The sequence below is a fragment of the Liolophura sinensis genome, chromosome 1, assembly GCF_032854445.1.
Source record: "Liolophura sinensis isolate JHLJ2023 chromosome 1, CUHK_Ljap_v2, whole genome shotgun sequence".
NCBI lineage: Eukaryota > Metazoa > Mollusca > Polyplacophora > Chitonida > Chitonidae > Liolophura > Liolophura sinensis.
The window spans coordinates 34223199-34247925 of record NC_088295.1 but is presented as its reverse complement, the minus strand read 5'-3'; the positions used below and the strand labels follow the sequence as shown (position 1 = coordinate 34247925).

The window sequence follows — 24727 nt, the reverse complement described above, 5'->3', positions numbered from 1 at the left end:
TTTGAGTTTGGCTGGGATCGAGGTATATAGAGCGGGAACTCGCTGACTCGGGTACTTAACGCACTTGATCGCTGCAACTTTCAGTCCCTTGAACAATGAGGTGACGTGTTCGGATCCAGATGTTGCTGCTTTCGAACGGTAAATGGTAAAAATAAGTTGTTCAGGACTGTTAAATTTGTCAAAATGAAGTTGCCCGAAGGGAAAACTGATAATTAAACGGAAGTTACATGTACTTCAGGGGTAAACTGTCCAAAGAGACTGTTCAAAGGACACATGTCTTGAATGGGATGAAAAAAGGAAGTTACCCATCAGAAAACTACACGATGAAAGACTTTAACGAAGCTGCTCAATAATGAAACCGTTCAAAGAAAAGGTAGAGATTTCAAAAGAAAAGCTGATGATGATGCAAAAGTCGTCCGAAAGAAGAAAAGTAATTCAGGATTTCCTGAACGAAATATGTTAAGATGCTCGGACTGAAACTGTCCAAGGAATAGTTGTTACCCAGGAGTGAATCTAATCTAAGGGAAAGATTTATAAGAAAAAGCCGCTCAGGACAGACACTGACTAAAGGAACCTATGTTGGAAAGGATGTGCTCACGAAGGAATTAAACATTCTGAAGGAAATTGTTGGAAGGAATATGCTCATAATGGAAACTGTCTGAAGGAAAAGTGTTAGAATGGATGAAGGATACTGTCTGAAGGAAAGCTGTTGGAAGGACACTGTCTGAAGGAAAGCTGTTGGAAGGACACTGTCTAAAGGAAAGCTTTTGAAAGTAATAAATACTCATGAAGGATATTGTCTAAGAAAACGTTGTTGGAAAAAATATGCTCATGAAGGAAGTTGTCCACAGAAAAGCTTTTGGAAGGAATATGCGCATTCATGAAAGAAACTGTCTGAGAGCTTCGGTTATACTTCCACTGCATGTTACGTATATCATTGTGTTTGTATATAACTTGGATGTAAATCAGATAAAACATACAGCAAAATACGACAGAAGAAAGCAACGAGTCTGCGGCTTTGTATATGGTACGATTTGGTAAATACATCTGTTCTCTAAAAGATGCATAATATACTTTTCTTGTTTAATTCCGGATGTTCATGTCAGCACAAAAACCGAAGCTTTCTTCGCACATCTTAGTTCCACGGTTCAACAGTTTGGTAAGTGTCAAATTCAATTAGTTAAATAGGTCTACATTACATCCCACCATGTGTCCGTGTTAACGTTTTTATCCCATTCTGCACCTGAAGGGGATATGAAGGCGGGGCGGTATGGCGGGTTGTCATAACTTGGCGGCACGGGTACCATAAAGAACGGGAAGGGATTAAGGGTTAGGGCGGAGGGCTTCCTGATCTAATGGGTCTATGTGCAGACATAATAGAATCGTGTTTATACGGGCATTCTGGACGCCTTTGTAAGCGGATTTCATCAAACGTGTGTGTTGAATCGCCATCAGCTTGATTAGATCATTTCAAAGGCTTCCTGTACAACACGACACGTTTTGAAGTACCGGCCCATATGCCGGCATATACCGCACTGAAGCCACGCCCCCCATATACATTTGAAACTTGCCAAGAAATATCCAGTACCATTATTCCCCAATCTTCCATTTGATTATGTAACAACTATAAGTTTTGTTAATGGGGAAATTTTGAGTGCTTGGCAGCTGCACTATATCAGTGGATAGCTATACAAATGTACATAGTCATGCATGGAAACTATTTCCAAACATTCCCACATTGGTCATGGTGGCTCGGATCGAGGTTTACCCGCTACTCAAAAGCATACTACACGAATGTGCATTATTCTATTCTGTGACTAATTGGTAATTCTGTCCCTAATATTTTGTAACATCTTGCACTTTCTTGTACTGCATGTAAATATCCAAACTTGTTGTGGGTCTGTATATTATTACATATACAAAGACTATCGAGATGGAATTTAAATACACGTTTTGCATGTACATGACTTAAATTGTGAATTGTGAAACACATGTAACCTAAACCGTAAGCCTGCATATACCTTATACTCTATACTTGTTAAATTCTGGCCAGGGGACTGAAAAATAAACGTACATCTACATATAAATAATATATATCTGGGACTTTTACATACCGCATTTTTATACAAAGATTGACTATGTATGTACGTATACAGTTCAGACAATGTATCGTTCGTATATGAACAAGCTTATAATGTATCTCCTTCGGGACATGCTCATAGTTTTAAAGAAGTGAAGACAAAGTGTTCAAGAGTATTTGTGCAAATGTCAAATGCCAAGTTAATTATAATATACCTAATCAAATTTGGGTATATTTAAGCCTATGTAACATACTGAATCCTTCTTTATAGTCATGGTGTGCATTTTGGATACTCCAAGAACAGTGTAGTCTATCTATATCAATGTATACATACATTGTATGTAGTTAATTATCTAATCTCTACACCTGGTATCGGACAGATCAGAAAATAAATCAGATGTCATCCTCAAAATACACTTTGTTCTGGACATTGGGGTGGGGTTATTTTTTTCCTCAAGCATGTGTGCAGAATTATACATGTATATGTATTGACTCACAGTGTTCTTACAGGAACACAGGCTCGTTGCCATTCAGTGATAGCATGGCCGAACAAATGATAATGAATTATTAAGTAAAGCATAACTCTTGTCCAATATATACTGCCTCATAATTGTACGTGGGCTCAGTAGTAATAATAATAAATGTTTAGATATACAGGAACCAATCATTGCCAATAATAAGCTTGTTAAACATTTTACATTTACGTGGTGATGCCTCGGTTTCATTATCACGGGTAAACACTGTCACTGATTGGCTACTGTATAGCCAAACATTCCACGATACACCACGTATATTTTTGGAAATAAAGTGTTTAGTCACTTGATAATGATCCCGGCATGTGGATCGAAAGCTCGTGAAAGCGTTTACATTCACGTGGTAATTCCTCGACTTCTTTATTGTTCCTCTGTACCAGTACATGTAGCTTACGCACCACTTAGTTATGCTGGCAGAGGTCAGAATTATAGTAATAGATTATGTGGTGTGTTAGGCTTGTGTGCTATGTCAACTAATTACAGAGCAGATGTGTCACATTCCATAAAGCACGATCATTAATGACCACAAGCTATATAATATATATACTGTGTATATAAGTCAGACATTAGAGCACTAAAAGAAATTCAAACAGAGCATTTTACTACCTTATATTGTTAGTGCTTTTGTTTTTAATCCGGAAACACGGGTATATCGATGGGATGACATATCCTATTTAGGTAGGCCTCCCAGTCGCCATAGGGAGGGTGTACGCGTGACCCAGTCCATGAGCAGACCGAGGTGTTTATTCAGTTAAATCCCGCATGTATTAATTATTCTGAATAAAATGGCACATTTCCCCAAATTGTTAATTTGGCAAAAGCTTTCGCCACTTACTTAATACCAAATCCAATTACTTCCTTTATACAGATCAAACCAGGACGTATGCCATGTATATACACAGATACGATTACCTTAATCGCTGTTGTATACAGGCGAGCACAGTCGTGTGTGTAAGATCCAACCTCCATAGCAGGTCTCCAGCCAGAGTGCATACTAATACCTCTGCCGCCTTATTCATCCGCGCTCCAAATATGAAATGTGCCCACTATATATCTTATATATTTCGCAGTTTAATCAGTATTAGTTTACAACTAATCTGTTTAATCGGCCTAGGGATTAAGCTTACCAGGAATAAAACCGATCATATAATTTGCTACACTGTACATTGGGTAGCCTGTAGGACAGACACATATATGTTTTTCAACACGGCTTTAACAATACTATACCTTATTCTAATATTTTTCTTCCGTTCTCTGAAATATTCACTTTTATTCCCATTGAAAAGATTCCACTGAATTTTTCATGTGTATATAAATCATCTAGGTGAAATAATTAATGGTCAGTTATTACTTCTACACTGTTGACCATAAAGTTGGAATAAATTAATTCGACGACTAAATTCGGAGTTGTTCTGATTGTACGCGGTATTGAATGCTTGATTATGGCGTAGATATCAGCATAACACCAAATGTTGGTCTTTTCTACACATATCAGCCTATTGTAATCTTTAATGGATCGATTATAGGCTGTAGAACGGCGTAAAAACAAAAACTGGCATTTCAAGTCGAAAGGATTGAAGGCTTTACTTCAATGTCTCCATATCACAAACATAAACGTATTTGTTCCCTTCGTATTATAAGTTACAGACAATACAGTTTGTAAGAGAAACAGTCATTAATATCTCGTATGACCACCCCTGACACGAATCAATGCGTCAAGACGTCGTTGCATGCTGTCGACCAGATTGTTAATGAATTCAATGGGCAGAACGTTCCACTCATTGATCAGAGCCTATGCCAGTCCTTGCAGATTTTCAGCAATATTGTCACGTGCGTTGATGGCTCGCCCTAACTTGTCCCAGGCATGTTCTATTGGGTTCATATCAGGGGAACGCGATGGCCAAGGTAACTGCTCCACCCCTTGTGCCCGAAGAAATTCGCGTGTTGCAGCGGCCCTGTGTGGTGTAGGGTTATCGTCTTGCAAACGAAAATTGTCTTCATAAACCCTTCGTGCGTATGGAAGGCAATGGTTTTCAAGGATATCAATGTACACGACGGCGTTGACGTTTTCGTCGGGCACCACGAACGGCGTTTTTCCACCATAGTGAATACCGGCCCAAGCTATTACTGAACCGCCACCCCCTTGATTGTTTTCCTGCACACAGTTATCTCGAAGGCTTTCTCCTCGCAAACGACGAACCCTTTGCCTTCCGTCCACAGGTTTCAGGAAGAAGCGACTCTCATCCGTGAAGAGCACATGTCGCCAATGCCCTAACTGCAATTGTCTGTGCTCCCTAGCCCAGCGAAGCCTTCGGACTTTATGTTGGGCGGTTAGCCGGGGACATTTGGTCATACGTCTTGCTCGATAACCATGCTGAAGTAATCTGCGATTCACCGTTGTTCGGGAAACATTGATTCCGTAATGCCTCCGCCACAAACGGCGAAGATGGTTCGCAGACATTTTCCGGTTTGTGCGAGAGAGATTGAGCAGTCGGCGGTCATCTCGTCTCGTAGTCAGTCGTGGTCGTCCTGGAGTTTGACGTGGCCGCAAATGACCCACGTCTCGATGACGTCTGATGATTTTGCTGACTGTACTTTGCGATATGCCTACAAAATCGGCAACATCGGACTGTTTTGTAGCCTTCTTGATGGAGGGCAATCACTCTCCGGCGTATTGGCATTGGAGTAGCACGAGGCATAGCCGGAATCCCCGCTACACTACTTTTTGTTCCATGCGAAAGCGAGAATTCCGTTATGCGCGAGGTAATTTGACCTCTCTCTGAATGAAGATCACTGGAGAAGCACCAGGCACAGGGCTTTTTATCACTACCATCAGAGCCTCTTATGTGATTCTCATATTAGCATAGAATAAAACATTTTTGTACACGTAGTAGAGAGAGATTATGCATCAATTCGTTTCGGCTTATATTATTTTTGAGGCGAAAAATAATATTAAACTTCTGGGATTGTGGCTAAAATATTTTATTCCAACTTTATGGTCAACAGTGTATGTCGTCCGACCATAATGCTGCATGGATACCGTCGTGTAAATGAACTGTTCTTGAGTACGGCGTAAAACAGCAATCAAATAAATAAATATTATTTAGTCTATAGTATATATGTTTAATCCGTGCAAGTAAAATGTCTACCTATATACTATATTTTATAGGACGAATGATTTATTTGTCGTAAAGTATCAACTGTTAAGTTATCATGCAAGGTCATGCTTTTATGCTTTTATGTTTCACTACACAAATACGTATGTTCATACATAACACACGAACGGGCAAGGCCCTGATTCTATTATATTATGATATATATATATATATATATATATATATATATATATATATATATATATATATATATATATATATATATATACACAAACACCAGCACACCTGCCGTCTCCAGATCGAATCTACAAGTTATGAATTTTGTTTTTCGTGGTGCTATCACAGTCAACGTTTCTGACAAGTCTAGAAGGATATAGCTCCTGCCGCTGGAGACACATATTACTGAAATGCATTATTTGCGTTTTCCTGTTGTGTAACTTGAAAAAATGCAATTAACGAACATCTACATTTCAGTGAAGGCTAGCAAGACGCTGGTTTTATATCATGTTATATGTCAGTGGCCATGTGCGCAGATAGTGATTTTTTATTGCACCGTATAGAGTTCATATTTGTATTTCACACTTGTGAAGTGTTGTTGTCATGCATACACTTGTGATGAAAAGACATAATATATGATTATTATCTGATCTTTCAGTTAACTTTGAACTAATCACAAAAATTTTCCCCTTGAAATTAATTGGGTTTTAATTATATATCTTTATATGTCTATATATATCAGCACACATATAGAACATAGTACATGGCCATTGACGAATACTGCGGCACAGAGCTGTCCGTACATGTGTAGGGTGTGTTTAATGGGTAACGGACGGATAGCTTAAAATCCACATATATCGCAACACACAGCCGTAATATATTGGCGACCGGGCGATATTAACTGAAAGTAGTCCGTGATATTGGTGGCAGTGGTTTAGACTCAGTTTAACCTCTGCGTGACGCGGCTATTGTGAGGATCGGTATTGGTCGAGACACATCTTACTGACCTGGATTCCTACAGAACAGAAATAGCAGTGTTTTGTGCGACGATTGAGGCCAAGGTGTCCGGTTTGTCTTTGGATAGACCATTCTCTAACCAGGAGTGGGTGGCAACAGAACAAGAGGTGGCTGGCTATCTAGCTGTGATGTCCTGCTAGTCCCCGTTACCGCCGCAGGGAGTCCTGGGTTAGTGGATTACCTCACGGTGGGCTGTATTATTCAGGTATCAGGCTGACATCGCGGCATGTGGCGCTTGTCACCTGGTGTATACGGCTCTCTGTGAGGCCGTGTTTCGGGAGAGCGAGCTGGTGATAAAACCCAGAGTACGGCGATGACCGATCCCTAATTGGAGCTGGCTCTAGTTTCTGCGAGGAACTCTTCTAGATTGGGTCTTGGTGGTTTTAACTATACGGTGGTATCGACACACCTGTGGGGTAACAGAGGGAGATATATATACAAGCCTCCGGATAACGGCCACCCCGACCCCACTCTACCTTGGATTAACATCAACGGTTAGTGTGTCTAATTAACAGTGTCTTAAAGGGACCAAAACTTCAGGAGTGTACCGCGGATTTTTGGAGCCATTTTGAGCGAGACTAGCTGTTTGACCGAGGCCATCTGACCCATGCTATGTACAACGTGCGGCTTGAATCAACACATCGGTGAAATTTGAACTTTCCCAGACGAGGTATAAAACGAAGCGGAGGGAAAAAATAAGGACGGGAATTGTGTTGTGTGGCAGTGTGGGTTGAAATGTTACGTGGACGTAATTCATAGGCTATGGGCGGCGGACTGGGCAAACTTGACCATACGGTACAGTTGGTTCTGTTAGGCCTGGATTCTGCTGGGAAAACCTCCGTTTTGTATCATCTTAAATTCGACAAGTTTTCCTGTACTGTCCCCACTGTGGGATTTAACTGTGAAAAAATCAAGGCCAAGTCTGGCAAGGCCAAAGGTACGAATTTCACAATCTGGGATATAGGCGGCCAGGATAAAACCCGACCGTTGTGGAAATCGTACCTGCGTTCAGCGGACGGCATGGTGTTTGTTGTGGACAGTGTGGACACTGAGAGGATGGAGGAGGCCAGAATGGAGTTGTTAAAACTTGTCAAAAGTCCCGATTATGGTGGATTACCATTATTGGTGGTAGCTAACAAACAGGACCTTCCACGGGCGAGTAGCCCAGAGGAGATAGAGAAGATGTTGACTCTTACTGACCTCTCCCCTGGTCAGTTATATCATATACAGCCAGCCTGTGCAATCACGGGCGAAGGCCTTCCAGAGTGTGTGGACATAATGTATGATTTGATCATCAAAAGACGGAAAACCAAATCCAGCAAGAAGAAAATAAAGTGACATAATATATCTACTTATATCTGTACTTTATACATATATATACATATATATACTTATATATTTACGGGGATGTGAAATATTGAACTATAAGTGCTGTCCAGGACTGATGACTTATTGATTATATCACAGGTATGTGAACAATGTGTACATATATAGTGATATATCTGATCTTTATTTTATGAACATTACCGTAGCACTGCTACTACGATGTGTACTAATCAAAACTTACTCAATACGACGATGAAATACCGTGCATACTTAGCAGGTATTCGACTGGCAGATATTGTGGATTTGTTCACACCATGAACGTAACTTGGTTAATATTGTAAGGATTTTATTTTATAGGTATAAAATACCTAAGGTTTTCAACAGGTGTTCTTGTTATTTCCAGCCAATTTCGTTCTGTACAAGCACTAATGAGAAGCGCTGAATATTCCGCAAGGCCAGGACTTTCCGGGTCCGCATTGGTTGTCAGTATCCAGTATTTTACGCGATAACACCATACTGTAGTGATATTTAAAATCATCGAACCTAAGGGGCGGCTGTAATTGAGTCTGTGTATAAATAGAAACAGTGATTACAAATATGACGGTTGGATAATCAACAATTTATTACAGAAAGCACAGTTATACATCTGTAATTTTGTGGTTGAAAGATAGACCGTTTCTGTACAAGTGTAGCTAATTGTTCAGTATATCACTACCTACATGTATATACTAAGGTGTGGCCAATCCCGAGTCACTAACATATTCAGGTGTGTCAAAACTGAGTTAACAACGACCAAGTTTCCTTTTGTATAATATAGACATTCGATTCAGTCTTCCAAGCCCTTTGGCCCGACCATTTTTTTAGAGACACCAAGTTTACATTTGTTCATCATTTACATTTTTAACCTCTTAGACATCCAGGTACTCGTGTATACAATGTTTTGTTTGTGCATGGGTCGAAACGTTTCTTGACTATAAACGCTGATCTCACTGATCCAGTATTAGGTCATTGTCAGATTGTGAACTGTGTTTTTCTATACCTTGTAACATCTGTTACATAACTTAGTGAAATGTGCACGTCCGTGTGTATATTTCACTTTGCACTCAGTGTGGTTGGTCGTTTATGATTCTCCAAACGCGACGTAGTTCTGAAGTAGCGCACAGTTGTCGTGAATTAACAAGTCTCTTACCGTGTAGGGTTTGTGATATCACGGCTGATTTGTATCATGTTAGATAAGAAAGTGCTGTGGGGAGCGAAATTTGTTTTCTTAAAATCTTCATATTGTTGTCGAAGTGTCTGAGTAACTCTTCAGGTCCAAGTTGAAATTGTGCGCATATTTTCCAAACAATGTCTGTTTAATGTCTTAATTCCAGTAGACGTTCGTTATTGAGGGATCACCTAAGTCAAATGCTGTTAAATTTATTTTGCAATAAAATGTTTATCTTTGCAACAACATGCTATTTAGTCATTTCATGTTTTCAGGCCTTATCGGGTTCTTGTGACTGTGTATAGCCGTGACAAAATTAACCGGCCGATGTCTTTTAATCGCTGTTATCAAAAACTTATAACAGTGTCACGGATAACAACATTCTAAAGTAATACTTAAGGTGTAGCGAACTAGAAGCAAGAGTAGTGTGTAAGACTGTAAAGTAACTGTGCCGATCTCTTTGTAAAAGCTTGATTTATAGCTTTACATGCTATGTGAGGGGCAATGTTCGTGATACGATGGTAAAAAGTGGTCTAGTGTTGTGTGATAGACATGCATGTGCCTGGTCGTACATACGATACAGGGGCCCACAGAATTACACTCGGATCATTTGGTTCAGTAGACACAGTTGAAAGTCTCAGAGACTGAACGAAGATAGAATCATGGGAGGGTTGGTATGTGTGTTGGGGTGGGGGGTAGGGGGTATTGTGAATATTACTTCCCGTTCCACCATACGTGCATTGTGCCTTCTTTTAGAGTTGCTCATTTTAACGGTAACCCAATATTTGGGCTGGGTTTTCTGATTGGCCTTTGCCTCAAGTTTTTTGCTTATTTATCCAACTGGTTTCGCTTTGAAGACAAATCCAATGTAACACGAAATGTAATCCTCAGGTCACGCCAACAGTCGACATATATACAGTGCTGGTACAAACGTACAGTGCTGGTAAAATCGCTGTCCAGGCACGTCAAATACTGTAAGCATTGTGTGAACAGCTATAGGCTGCAAGTGTATGCCCGAAAAGTCGATCTGTACTATTGCTGTGTGGAATATGTGAGATACAATTATAGTACTGGGCACATTTCCATTAAACATCTATTTCACCGGTCAAAGGTGATAAGTGTATAGATTTTGGTAATACCTGTTTGGTTACAGATGGAATCGGCCGTGGCATCGCAGCTAACAGTTAGTTGCTATGTCAGGACATGCAATAGGCCTGGGCGTATTTGTAATTTGGCAGTGGTAGATTATGTTCGATACGGGTTGAGACAAGGCTGGGTTGTAGTGGATGGTGTAGCTAGGATTTTACTCGGCGGCGGTTGTCCTGTGATATGTACTGCCGCCTCCACCTCTGGCCAGACTCTGTATATAGACCTCCAGCATCTGTCAGTGGTTAACTGCTCCACCATGGATATAGACTTTCTCCACCCTCATTGATAGCAGAAACAGAGGCCTATAGTCGTTATACTACAGGAAGATAAAGTGGTGGTAGACAGATGCTCTAGGGATCGCTTAAGGGATATTTAATACACACTTGCGTAACAACCTTACCCAGTAATGAAAAGACTCACAGCAAGGCCAGCACCCCCCACCCCCTACCCCCCACTCAGTAGCTGACTATTGACCGCGGGTACACAATTATACAGGATATACATGTTAACTGCCTGTGGTCAAGAAGTTTGATTGTTTGGCTGACCACGGCGACCCGACACTACCGTTCCGCAGCAGGCGTAGCTTGTAATTAGAACTTCACTCAGGCTGGAAGCTATTCAGCCATTCTCTTTATTACGTGTACATGTGTATGGGTGAAGAGCACTTCATGTTACGTGTTCATGTTAATGAGACGTTATTATAACTAGAATTTACATGCAGAAGTTCATTGCATCAGCTCATGTATAGCTGTATATGCCGTCGGCGGAAGCAATCGGCTTTGCCATTTTACCACGTAAGCATGCTTGTGATGATGGTGCACTTTTTTAATTTTCAAGCTTTTCAAGTTATAACACCTCGCACTGAGATGCTAAAAGGTGCCATAAATCCATTAGGGAAATGGGTTCATGCCTACCCATCGTTTGACAACGACTGTGTTTCGCTTTTTGCAAAGATAACAGCGATTCATCACTCACAGCATGGACTCCATTTTGTCCGTGACGTTTCACCTCCCTAGGCGGTAAATAATCAGTGGAGAGTGCTAATTAATAGCGCTAACTTCTGCACCATACATGCTAGATTTGAGCTGTTTGCCATGAGGTGTTAAGGCGAGAAAGTGAAGTTATATCTGAAGTTGAATTTGCATAAAACACACATATACATTAAATTGGCAGTTGATATATTGACGTGCAAATGCAAAATGGTGGCAATAAGTATTCACATTATGACTGAGCTGAACTGAAAATTGGCATTAATAACATATATGTTGTCCTTAAGTTCGTATAGATATTCAGGGTTTGCTCAGAAATGTAGCTTACTGGGCCAAGGAATACACAGCTACAATGAAAAAAATAATCTGCTAATTTTAACAGAAAGTCTGTTATCTGAGTGCTGCTTTAATGTATTCTGTTATAGCGGCAGATTATTCTGATAAATATATCGCACATATTCTGTGAACTCAACATAAAAGAGTCTATTAGACCAACAGAATATTTTGTTGAATATGACATGGCATGTTACAGTAACAGAATATTTTCTGTCGTGACTCAGACAACAAACTTTCAAATTAACAGATTAATTTTTTGAGTGTTGCGCCTCAGTGACGTTATGTTGTACAATAGTCGGGTCTGTGACAACAGTGAACTGACACGTATATAGCGATAATCTAATCAACGACGAAAGACACTCCTACATAAATAAATCGGTAAAGTAATTCCACCCTTCTGGTAAGAATCTAAACACTGGCTGCTCAAATCCAAGATGTCCAAGCTTCCCCTCTAACAATAACCTTAACTTGGATGTCATGTCAAGTGAAATGTTGATATCACAGCTGACGTGTCAGTGCTAATACAGCCAGGCTGATTGTATATATCAAGTCAATGTGGGACTGTACACCACGAATAAGAGGCTGGATTTCACTGGCAGTAGGTGTGACAATTTGACAACTATCGCAGTGTCGTCACTGCTCTTCTTTTGCGCTCTATGCTTTAGTCTTTCAAGTTGTATTCCTGCGTAACATGGAATCTGCTAATGGAGTAAGTCTGGTCCCTTTCCGCCTGTTTTAATGTGTTTATATATTAAATCACAACACAGCATTTTAAGTAATTCTGGCCCAATGGCCGCTGACTTACTGCAGTTAACACCACTGCCTTTCTCTTTAGATAATTCTACCATGGTGCTACTATTTCAGCATTTACATGAACAAACTTCAACTGAAATAAATTGACAAGAGGTCGGATTTCACCAGTAACATGCATGACCATTTACCAACTATCACAGCGTCGTCTGCTTTTGAGCTCAATACGCTGTAGCGTTTTATACGGTATACTCTACACACCAAATGATTTGTCTTCATCACATCATCAGGTAAAATGGCGAGCATGGATGTGTTTTCTTGTAACTGGCACTTTTCAGGCTATTGGTTAAACAATTAATCGTGACTTTGAATCATGTATACGAAAACACCTTTATGAACCGAATGGTCTATGCACTTGGTTAAGTAAGTAGCATTGTTTGACAGCGTGTAAAAATACGTTACAGATGTTTCATTTACAGATATACCTGATTTGTAAAGCGCATGTCGTACATACATGTACCCAGTTCTGCCAAACATTTTTTCCCGTGCCGGAGTCAAAATTTTACGAGTGACATAATTACATGTGTTTGGATCCTAAACGCATGGTTCAAATGAATTAATGTCTATAATAAGCGTGATCAAAAGAACGTTTGTGTCGATCGTCTAAGCATTATACATTAACGTTTGTGGCGATCGTCTAAGCATTGTACATTAACGTTTGTGACGATTGTCTAGGCATTATACATTAACGTTTTAAAATTTGATTTAGTCAGAAATCGATTGGTGGCATCGGCCCCTGTGGAGGAGCCTATTTATAGGAACGTTCACCTCGTGTAATTGTGCGCGAAACCCTGTGCATAGATCTCCAAAGACTTGTCTTTTGGAGAAACCAGTAAGATTTTGTTTCCATGTGTTTTGTTTCTCTGTTATATTTGGTTATATAGTTATATCGTCTAAAGGGCAAAGCTCACGCCAGACAGGGTTTACCCTGGCATATGGTAAGTCTCGCTGTGGCAAATATATATAGAGGGGGAAGCTATATCGTGTTTTTCTCTTACTAAAAGGCCATATATCAAGTAATTAGACGACAGACAGCCCGTGGGTCCGGTTTCAAAGGCTTTCATTGATCAACATGAAATTATAGCTAATTTCTTAGTGAGCAGCTTTGTGACAAACGGAATTGGTAATGATAATGATATCAAAGAGTTGTAAGTTACATGTAGACAGTTAACTATGAACGGCTCGCATTATTCAACTGGTTACTTCAGTAAATATCGACTAACCCCTGAAGGATGTAAGTTTCATACGGTTATACTGGTTTCATTGCCAGAGACAGACTATTTGTGTAGTTTACTAACGTGTGTGCCTGGTAGATAAAGTGGTGAATGGAAATGCACGGATTTATCTTCTCACTACACTAAGACGTGTGGTCAGCTGGGCTAGACTAGGTTATGCCGATGGTGTCAGTGAGACCACATGGCCCTTAGCCTTAGACCAGCCTTTATATGTCAGATGGGCGGCACCTTTATACCGGTCAATGTCGGGACTGGTCACGTCTGTTGACCACATGGTCTCCGGCCACATCTCTATTTTATGTCGGGAATAGGCTGACCAGACGTGAATACAGATGTTTAGAACTGGCGGGAGGGATCGCGTTTGTGAGTTTTACTAGGGGCTGGTAAGGAACTTCTAGGCAGCGTTTGATGTGCAAGGGGCGAGGGTATGTGAGAGAGACCCGGGATACCTACTTAACGGGCCAGGTCTAGTTAGGGTACCCAAAATACCGGACCTGCAGCCACCCTAAGCTTCACTTGTATGTCTGTTATGACGAGACTACGTTTCATTCTTCTCGTTTACCCCTACAAGAGCCCCTGAATGACCGTGCTGTGTTCCATACACCCCAACGCGGACCCTGTCGTCTTGAGAAAGCCACTGAAATGCCAGACGGTCATCAGAATGCCAACCCCGTTATCTTAGCCAAGGGCATGTCTCAGACATTTTATTGGCACACCGTGGGAATTTCAGTACCGAAGCCATACTGTGCTTTTTATCAGAACTCTTTATTCTTTTACGGTCGTTACGAGTGGGAAGAGCCCCTGGGTGTACACGTATAGCGGCGGGTGTCCCAGGTGTTGGGATGTACTGTACAAGCATAACAGACAGTTTATTACTAACATCAACCATACCATATACACCGTGCTCTCCAATTTGTTACATCCCACCGTCCCTCTAAACACCTTTCAAAATAGAAGCAGTTTAGAATAATGTGAACATTTGCAAATGGGTTTTCACGATACTGGACTATATGGATTACACAGGCTAAACCCATATAAGCTTGAATCACCAAGTGTTTTTGTGGAGATTTGTCTTTAATACTTCCATACTCATCTAAATTAAACAACCGTTTAATTTCCTCACAGTATTTCTTTATTCCCTTCAGTCTATAACCAGGCGTAATGAATACAACTAAACGAGCTGAAGCAGGTTATACATGACGGCATTAGTGCCAGGCTGATGTGATCCCATGGGTCTTGTAAAAGAAAACGTTAGCAATAGGCAGTATATGAATGTCAAAACAGACATGTTTTCCTGCAAGACTTGCAGTCAAGACGTGGAGAGAATATGGCAATGAAGATCTCCGATGGGGACAGATCAGTGTGGGTAGACTTTATTATCTCTGCACTAAAACAATGTATATTTCACGGTAACTAAAAGACAAGAAATTTTAAGTTATCTTTAACTCTTCTCCCGCAGAGGCCTGTACTCGGCCGTTTACTAGATTCAAATGGTCTGTCGTAGAGAGAGTAGGCATCTTTGATCTGGATAAGTGAATCAAGGCATTGCTCTAGCTCGCATGGCGAATAAGATCGCACGTTTGAACCCAACTCCCGCCATGCCGAATGGCTGATGCATCATATCACCAGTTTTGTCAGGTACCTCGAGAAAGGCGGTGGTTTCCCCTGGTGGCCCCCAACGCATAGACGTAGCCATCTTTGTACGCGTGATATAATAATAGTAATAACTGAACGTGCGACGGAAGACAACTCAAATAAAAAAAAATTAGTCAATCAATCAATAAGAAAGTGTGAAAATTTATAGGGACGTGTTGTAATCGATGTAACTCCTGTAAAATATCAGGAACACAGAATATCACCTGTGTGTCCCTACATTCAGCCCTTATAAATCGGCGTAACGTACGTGTTTCTGGGTTGTGAGAACCCCGCCCCCGCTTCTCGTTGGCTCACTTCATTCCTGACCAGGTGTGTTTATATAAAACGTACAGGTGTATCGGAGTTCCGGGGTAAACCTCGTTACCTCACCATCCTTATACCTGCCGCGGAACTACTAACATCCGTTATATGTAAGTTACCTACCCCCAGGCCAGTCCTCATCTAAACAGCGTGGGTTGTACCACAGGTAAATAGGTAGGCCTATATCTTGTTTATCTGAGAGTAAAGGCGTTAGTCGTCAAATAGAAGATTCACCTGTATGTGGTTTCTGTTGCCTTGGTTCCGCCTTCTCTATCGTCCTATTCGTAGGGGAGGAAATGCATCAAAGCGCCTTCAGCTATTCACTACTCGTTCAAGTGTGGGAAAGTCATTCATGCGTGTTAGGCGGTTCTTCTGAAGCCATGGGATACGTCATTTGACCGGTGTAACACAGGTTTAATTTGCAGGTATGGGCCTTATGCTAGTCGCCGTTATAATAGGTAACCTCTTCAGTTCACCGTTGACAGGGACCTTTCTTACTAACCGCATGTGAAGAAGAGTAATTATATCTAATGAAAACGAACCCGGGAAAGTTGAGTTTTTTCCCCATACTTATAACACCTGTATTAAATGAATGCAGGTCTGCATCTTCACTAACACTAACACAGTCAATATCAAGTCGCACACGTTACGGTTGTTATATTGTATCAGAATAATATATTATAGAAAACGCATAAGTCTCGTTATCGCGAAGATTCATTTTAATGTTGAAAGAATGATTGAAAGGATCGTTCAGTCAAATTGGAGGTTTGATTATACACCAATAAACTGAATAAAGACACAGCAATTAACCAACGAAAAGCAGTAATGGACTTTTTCTCAGTTATCGAGTGTGCTGTGTGGCCCTTTACGTGGACGTATAATTTTGTGTATCTTGGGTTAGCAGTTAGTAGGGTACTGTCACAATATCAGCACTGTCACACCAGCAACAGGTCGTCATTTGTCACATTGCCACAGGTAGAGCAGTGACGAAGGTACTATAAGCAGGCGTTCCATCGGTTGATGGTTGACCTACAGGACTCGAGTCACACAAGATTGGCTGGTTAATTAGCTCACAAAGTCACTGCTCTTTGAACATGTAGGTTGTTTGTCTTTTCTGTCGCCTTGGACGCATAGAATTTTATTATGACGGACAGCTTCACGGTTTGTTGTCTATTGACATATTTGCTAAATGAAATATGTCAAATCAGCAGTGACGATACTATTGTGACGCTGGAGAGTTCTACACAATCCTGGAGACTCCCTCATCAGTGTACCGCGGTAACAATACATGACGTAAAGAATACAAGAGTTGAGTGACAAAGGAGTTGATTCGACACATTGTACTATCAGGCGTAGCTGGAAACAGATAATCATGTAATGTACACGTAGGCGCGGGACGAGATGTCCTCACCTGGCTTCTATAAGTTATCTGGTACATATAATATAAACTTTACTGATAAAATATACGGATACCCGTTAACATGAAATTTGCACATATCAGTAAACCAATTGCAAATTGCGCTAGTTAGAGAAAATGGCTATATCATCTATATCATCTCCCACTTTATCGTCGGGGTGTATTTAATTTATGTACTACTAGTATATACTGTGTATAAGGTTGATTTGTATGTATACTAGATAAATCCATACGATCCAGTACATGTGTGCACAGTTTGTTCAGTTGATGTTATAGTATATGAACATTGCTCACTCCATATGTTACGCAGTGACGCCATATACACGCCTCCATTTAAGCTTACTGACATCTGCTGGAAATAGGCGCGATAGAACTACAGTAAGTGAGTGAGTGCTTAGGGTTTAAAGTCGTGCGTAACAATTTTTCAGTCATAAGACGACGGAGTCCTTATAACGCAGTCCTTGTCCCACCACTCTTTTATCTAGTGCTGCTTCACCGAGACGACTTAACGAAGGCGAGTAAGCTACCCTGCCCAAGCCATTATACTGATACGGGCAACCAGTCACACTATCTTCTATTCCCTTAATGCTAAACACCAAGCGAGGAAGTTACAACTTACACTTTTAAGGCAGTGAGTTGTGACTCGACCCAGGATTGACCCTGGATCTACCGCCTCCCGAAGCGGACGCTCTACCCCGGTCATTATAGTAATTGTGCTGACGCATTATTTATTTGATCATTTATTTTCTCAATCGTTCAGATACGGTAACTAATAAATGGTAAATTTGTGTTTTACCAGTGTACCCGCATATTCACGTCTGTAAATGTGTCAGACGCGTCGCCTTAATAGGACTCATTCGTTCACTGAGTAATTTCGAGAGAATATCCTTCATAGATGGATTATTGTAAAATTGCTCTGCATGGACTTGCATATATGTGTATAGATTCTAACACAACCCACAAGCGTCTGCAGTAAATAACAACTATATATGTCAGCACATTCCAGGTTTGACGTTTTTATGACGTGCTTGATGCCTATTACAGCGATGACGATGTCCAGGTGTCCCGTTGTTCTCTTTCGTTGTGATGTCAGTTTCAGAGCTTATCTGAGAAATGTACGTTCATGTAACACACGTGGCTAAAAAGGACGAAGGTTGGTTATTCCCTTAGCACTCGTGTAATCTGTTAGAACATGTTACACAATGGAGTTATAATGTAATGGGCGGACATGAACCAAGGGAGTGATAGGTCCGTTTTTTTTTATACGCCATCATATTCGTTTCGACAGAGACATCTATTTTACATGCCCCAGGGTGCATGTTTATGAGAGTTCCTTGGAATTACTGAACCATTATTAATTTGTAAATTAGTGATAGCATCGTGCTGGGAGAAAACACTTGGAAACTACGAGCCTGTAAATGTCGATGTCGAAATGATATGAAACTTGAAATCAATAGTACACCGCATATATATATATATATATATATATATATATATATATATATATATATATATATATATATATATATATACAGACATGATGCAGTTCTATACACTTTACAAAAAAACATTAATATAAAAATTAGAAATTGCAACGTAAAGTATTCATTTTGATAGCGTTTTTACGCTGTGTACTGAAGTTTTTTGGTTATGCGACGATGCCAAGTTGATCGATGGCGAAAACTTCATGGACAGATATTGGAAACGACCTTTCATCATGTGTGCATTAAAAACTTTCTGACGCAAAGACATTACCGTCGAAGAATGGGGAATCCAGAGTAATTAAAACGGCAAGAAGAGCCAGTTTTCAATAACTGCGAAGGTCGTTGTCGTTTTACACGTTAAAAAGTGACATGTCAGATCCACGCTAAACATTCACATATAAGATTAATATTAAACATATTAAAGACGTCAGCATTTGACCGAACGAACAACCGACGGATAGACTAAATGATATTTACTGACCTGCATTGTCGCACCTAAAAATGCAGGTTTTCAGGTGACACGTTTTTTAATTATTCGTTTGAAAATCACAGCTTGTCAATACACCTATACATGCGCTTCATACGTTACACTGTACAGACGGGTGATTCCCCGCCTACAGAGCATTATCTTTACAACAAATTATCATATACCAGAACTTATTTTAAAAAGCACCCTGTTTTTACAAAATAAGTAACTGCAGAGTCAACTTGATTTGTTTTGCTGATGTATATAATTTCGAAACACTGTAAGTCTGATAAGTATCTCGGAGCGTGATTTTCTTATCAGCCTATATGATGGCCTGTTTGACATCGTCTATCAAGTAAAACATGTATCTACAGCAGCTCAGCAGGCTGGTGACTGTATTGAACTGTAGGAGTGGACCAGACATCTAAAGTCGTTTATTGTCCCTTGTATTCATATATTTATCGGCCGAAAAAAAAAGCGATAAATAACAAGGCAAGTGACTTTTTTTTTGCCAGTCTTCTTGAAAAATACAAAAACAGGAAGTTAAAGATAGTTACCTGTCAGTAATGAAAAGTCGGCGCTTTGAAAGTGTACATTTGTGACTGGGTATATAGGTCATATACCATTATTGTAACTTGATACCTGATATAAGATCAGATGAAGGGCAGCATGTATGCACGTGGCTGTTTAATATCCATGAGCAGATATATTCATTACTTGGGCAACCCTGATAAATAGAGATTTTTTTCAGCACGTGCGCGGATGGGCTTTAACATGAAATAAATAATACATGCATTTGTCGATAAACTGAAGAAAAACACATACTTATCTTTGGGCCGGAAAGAAGGGAGGGTAGTCTGGTCTTAGACTAGCTTTTTATTTCCTTCGTTTTGTACTGTAAAAGAACACTGCATTTGCAAGTGACCGATACATTTGGTACTTTTAGCATAAAGCACTTTTGATCTGTATAAAGCGTCTTTCTTCCGGATTCAGAACTGAAAAAAACTTTTATGCCAATATTCTGTTTGTAATATACTTGTGATGTTTTTAGTTTTGTGCCGAACTGGCGGCTTTGTTTATTTATATTCAGTTTTTTTATTTAGTAGATCATAACTGATTCAATGGCCTATAGATAGGGTTGTTTTTGGTCCGTTGTTAATTTCATTGGCCACGTGCATGGGGGCCTACACACCGGCGTTATGTCAGCTGCTGTGCTGGAGGCATGCCAACCGTCGTGATGACGCTGTTGTCATTTACTTGTGTAATTTCTGCACGTTGTGTATTTATTCATGTGGCATCTATATCCCGCGGCAGTTGTACCATGTAAACTATATAAGCATGTGTTGTATACTGGTGTTAACTCTTTGTCTGAAGTATGTCCACAGAAAGAGAGAGAGACAGAGAGAGAGGGAGAGAGAGAGAGAGGGAGAGAGAGAGGATAGTAATCCAAAAGCGTGGTCTGTCTCTGCCACAAAGGCTACAGCACACGTTTCACACATGTCCCAGTAAACTTATGAACTTTAGCAATGTGCGGAGAAACGGCGACTCGAGTCAACAGTAAGACGAAATATACCACAATAATGTCGCGGAAAAAAACAGAAATTACACAGGCTTCAGAAATAAGACAGAAGGGCAAAACCGCTGGTGATAAAAACAGAAAGTTGTAAACGACGCAAAACAGGCTTAACAAGGAATTCGTGTGGATTGAAATGACGCTGGAGAAATGTTACATGAACTGAGACTTGTCGACATCGTGTAGCTTTTTTACACTCCGTCCATTTATAAGAAACCATGGCAGTCTTACATCTTCCATTAAAATGACTTTTAGGAAAATATGCCGAAGGACACGCCTTACATGACATATATACCAGATTAGCCATGTATAGCCTGCTTTAGCACCAGTGAATTCTTGCATCGATTTTAATGTACAAATTCACTACATATTCTTACTTCACAAAACAAAGTGTGGATGTAATCATATAAGCATCTATGCGTTCAGTGTAAACTTGTACTCCTGATACATGTACTCCAGAACAAATACATGTATGCAACTGTCCACGAAAGATACTTAGATACGCATATACATTTGAAATATATATAAAAATTTAACACTTTTAGATATTATAGTCGGCATCATAAACGTTAAAAAATTTGTAAGCTATAGGTAACATTACGTTACAACTTGCAGACAACTATTGCGCTGCGTAACATTTCAAATATTGGCACTGATAGTTTTCAGAATTTAACATGTTGCATCTCTTTAAACCTAGAAAAGTTAAATTAACATTTGCGACATAAGAGAGTATAACAGACATCAGTTTGTCTCCAGAGTCCAGTTGTTCAAAAAGTGTATTAGATATACTGGCATGAAGTCATATATTATACTCAAAATTTTAGCCAAACTCAGCAGCCAGTGCGGTTGTCCAAACTCAAAGTACAACAGCAGCAGTTTAGTTCCTATTTGATATACTGCTACACAATCTTTGTAGGCTAAGTACAAAATTGACGACTTTGCCTATAGTTAAATCTGGTATTTAGTCTTAAACTGGTTTTGAAAAAACGGTCCCTGAAGACTATGCTCCAAAGAACCAGTTTTTTGCACCTATTTATGTCGAAACTATTAACTTCTGTAAAGAAGACTTTCCAAGGCTTGGTCAGGGAAATCGGTATATCATTTATATAGCCACTTTGTATAGGAGAATGTGGCACTGATGCAGCCCGCGAACGGTACTGCCAAACCCCGTTCGGTATGGATTCATATATTTACATATTGCATGCGGTTATGTGTGCCTTTCAGACTATATCGAATGAAGTTGTCGCAAAGCGAAAGTCTCTATACGTAAATAATGCCCATCAAACAGACACCTACATACAACATATACTTATCAATAATGGTTTCCAGCGAGCGTGTATACTTTGATTCTGGTGTATATCTATAGCTACAGTGTTTGTATTGATCAGACAGCTGTTTACCAAGACGACATGATTTACAACCTTACATTTGATAAGGGAACCAAATCGATCGAAGAAAAGACGAGACATTACAGAATGTGACCCGAGATGTATGAACACCAGACGTTTTGAACAGCCGGGTGGTAATGGATGAATCCTTAGCACTGCTGAAAGTACCCCTGACGAGAGACAACGGAATACCTCATTTGGCACAGCTGCCTCACGCCTGCCGGATAGTTTGATACAAACGAGAGAGGAGAAGACATGGCATAAACGAATTTCAGTTAAATGTGACGACAGCATTGTAGTCATTTACGGCAGACATGACTTGAACCACGTGTAATGAGGCAACCAGTCCCCAGAGTTTTGTTCACTAAGCGATTTCTGGCTTCAGCATAAAATTGACATCCATTAGAAAAATTGCAAAAAATTATTTCCTATTTTTTTCCTGGACAGTATTTAGTGGCAAAACTTTCATCTAATATATACTTTATTTCAGTTTTTTCCTTGCCTTTGAATAGATATGCATTAAGTTGATAAAATTTTGATCACTGATTCTATGTTGCGGTAGTGCCGATTTCAGCTAAGTTTGAATAGTCGCCTTCAGATATTTTCTTTTTATTAAGAAGATTAATGTTTTTGGACTTCAGTCCAAAATGGCTCTGCATGGTATTAAAAGTACAATGAGGAACTTGTGAAACCTTTACTTCTGCCTTTAGCAAAAGAGTCCAAGCAGTTCGTGTAACACGTCTTCTTGTCTTGCGCTTGGCGCTGCCTCTGCCCTCTCATTCTTACTCGCATCAAGTCTTGATGTATACGTTTGCTCATATTAAAGTCGTATAGTCGTCTCGCACACGCGCCTCTAGGCCATGCTTGTCAATGTCCTCATATGCGCGTGGAGCTACAAAGGTACACACGCACACAATATCCTGCTGGCTGACGTGTGTAGGTATTATTTCAAAATACATTAATTGTCCTGATAAGTACACATACAAAGCAACATTTACAGTCAGTTGTTGGCTTTATAGTTTATCACCTTATTCTGTATACACAGAATAGCACTCTTGAAATGATTCCCGCCACTGACCATCAAGCGTACTATGCATTACCGCCTAGCTGCATGTGTTCAACTAAAATACTCAAGTATTCCTCATGATTGGTCTTGACAATCGATAATGGGGAGATGTGATGGGCTGTTGTCGACTGTGAACAACAATTACCCAGGCTTTAATCAACGCTCGCTTATTTATTTAACGATGTCTTCTCCACAGCTCGCGTTTTTGGTGTTCGTTTACAGTCATTTGAGGGCTAATTCGCCAGAAATAATGCGAGATGGTTTTGTTTGCCGATAGTTCAACTGGTGAACTAAGCCGGTGTTTTTAGTACGCGGACAATCAGCTGAATAATTCACCTGTCGATGGAGTTGTGTGGGCTATACAGCGATTTATATAGCGATATCGCCGGCTAAAGGAAGAATCGAGGCTATGGCTTTCAACCATCACTCGACTCCTTGTCTCGCCAAGAATAGGTATCGGTAACAACAGACTAGACAACGATATTGACTGTGCGGATCTGAGCTATTCCTGCCAGCAATAATGAGGTATCAAGCTGCCATCGAACGTGATCGTATATATACTCAGGGAGAGGATTTATTCATAAATCACACAGACTTACTGCAAATCGTCCACTAATTCTGTATCTATCCACACAGACTGCATTAATGAGCCGAACGAGGGTCGCCTTTAGACCCCGTCATTGGTTATAATTAACACTATCCATCAACTCATTTAGCTTTCTTTGACCATTAAACGTTTCCTTCCAGGGCCATTCATATATCACTATTGTATTTCTGTTTGGGAACACGTATTTCTTTATCTCTTTTGACAACAAATTCAGATCTGTCTTTAAAGCGAGCATAAAAACGAGTAGTTGCCTTTCTCTTCGATACATCGCAACGGCAACATGCACACTGAGTTAACGTATATTCATAACATATATTACTATATAACAGAAATTGTCGGTGCAGCCAATAAAGCACAGTGCACCAAAGTGCCACAATTCCTAATAAAACTTTGGTTGGTGTATATTTAAACGATCATCTATATCAATCATATGTCTAATGAGAAACGTTACGACCGGGTCAAAATCTGGTACCATTCTAAGAAATTAAACTTATACAAAGATTTGACAATTTATTGTTGAAATGTCCACAAAAACGGCCCGATGCTGTGTAATCGGTTGTGTAGTGTCTCAGAGATACTGGATATAAACCATTAAGGGAGTATTATATACCTCTTGAAGACATGCAGCCTGGAGGGAGATGGGTTTGGATTCGTAATGTCATTAATTACCCACTTGTCTTTGGTCTCGAATTCAGTACCGTGGAATCTTAGTCATCATCGTGTATATTTTTAGACTATGTTCGTGTTTAAACAATAGCCGACCTTTAGGCTGCGGTGTTTCCGAGGCGTTCCTTATACATGTACATCGTCTACCTTACCGAAACGCCACATATAAGAATCTTTTACCCACCATAAATGACAATTGTAAACTCTGATAACATATATAAATCCACTCAACAGTCTGGTATAATTTTATAGATTCAGAAAAGATCCTAATTAACCGAAGAGTGATCGAGCTGTACAAACGTTTACTAA

At 40.1% G+C, this 24727-nt stretch overlaps 1 protein-coding gene across 1 annotated transcript; it reads left to right on the top strand.

The window, feature by feature from the left end:
• The first annotated feature begins 6703 nt into the window (after positions 1–6703).
• LOC135480793 (ADP-ribosylation factor-like protein 4C) lies at positions 6704–9524 on the top strand. Its single transcript, XM_064760723.1, has one exon. It carries the CDS (start codon positions 7506–7508, stop codon positions 8079–8081), a length of 576 nt encoding a protein of 191 aa, XP_064616793.1. The 5' UTR covers positions 6704–7505; the 3' UTR covers positions 8082–9524.
• Positions 9525–24727: the final 15203 nt, after the last annotated feature.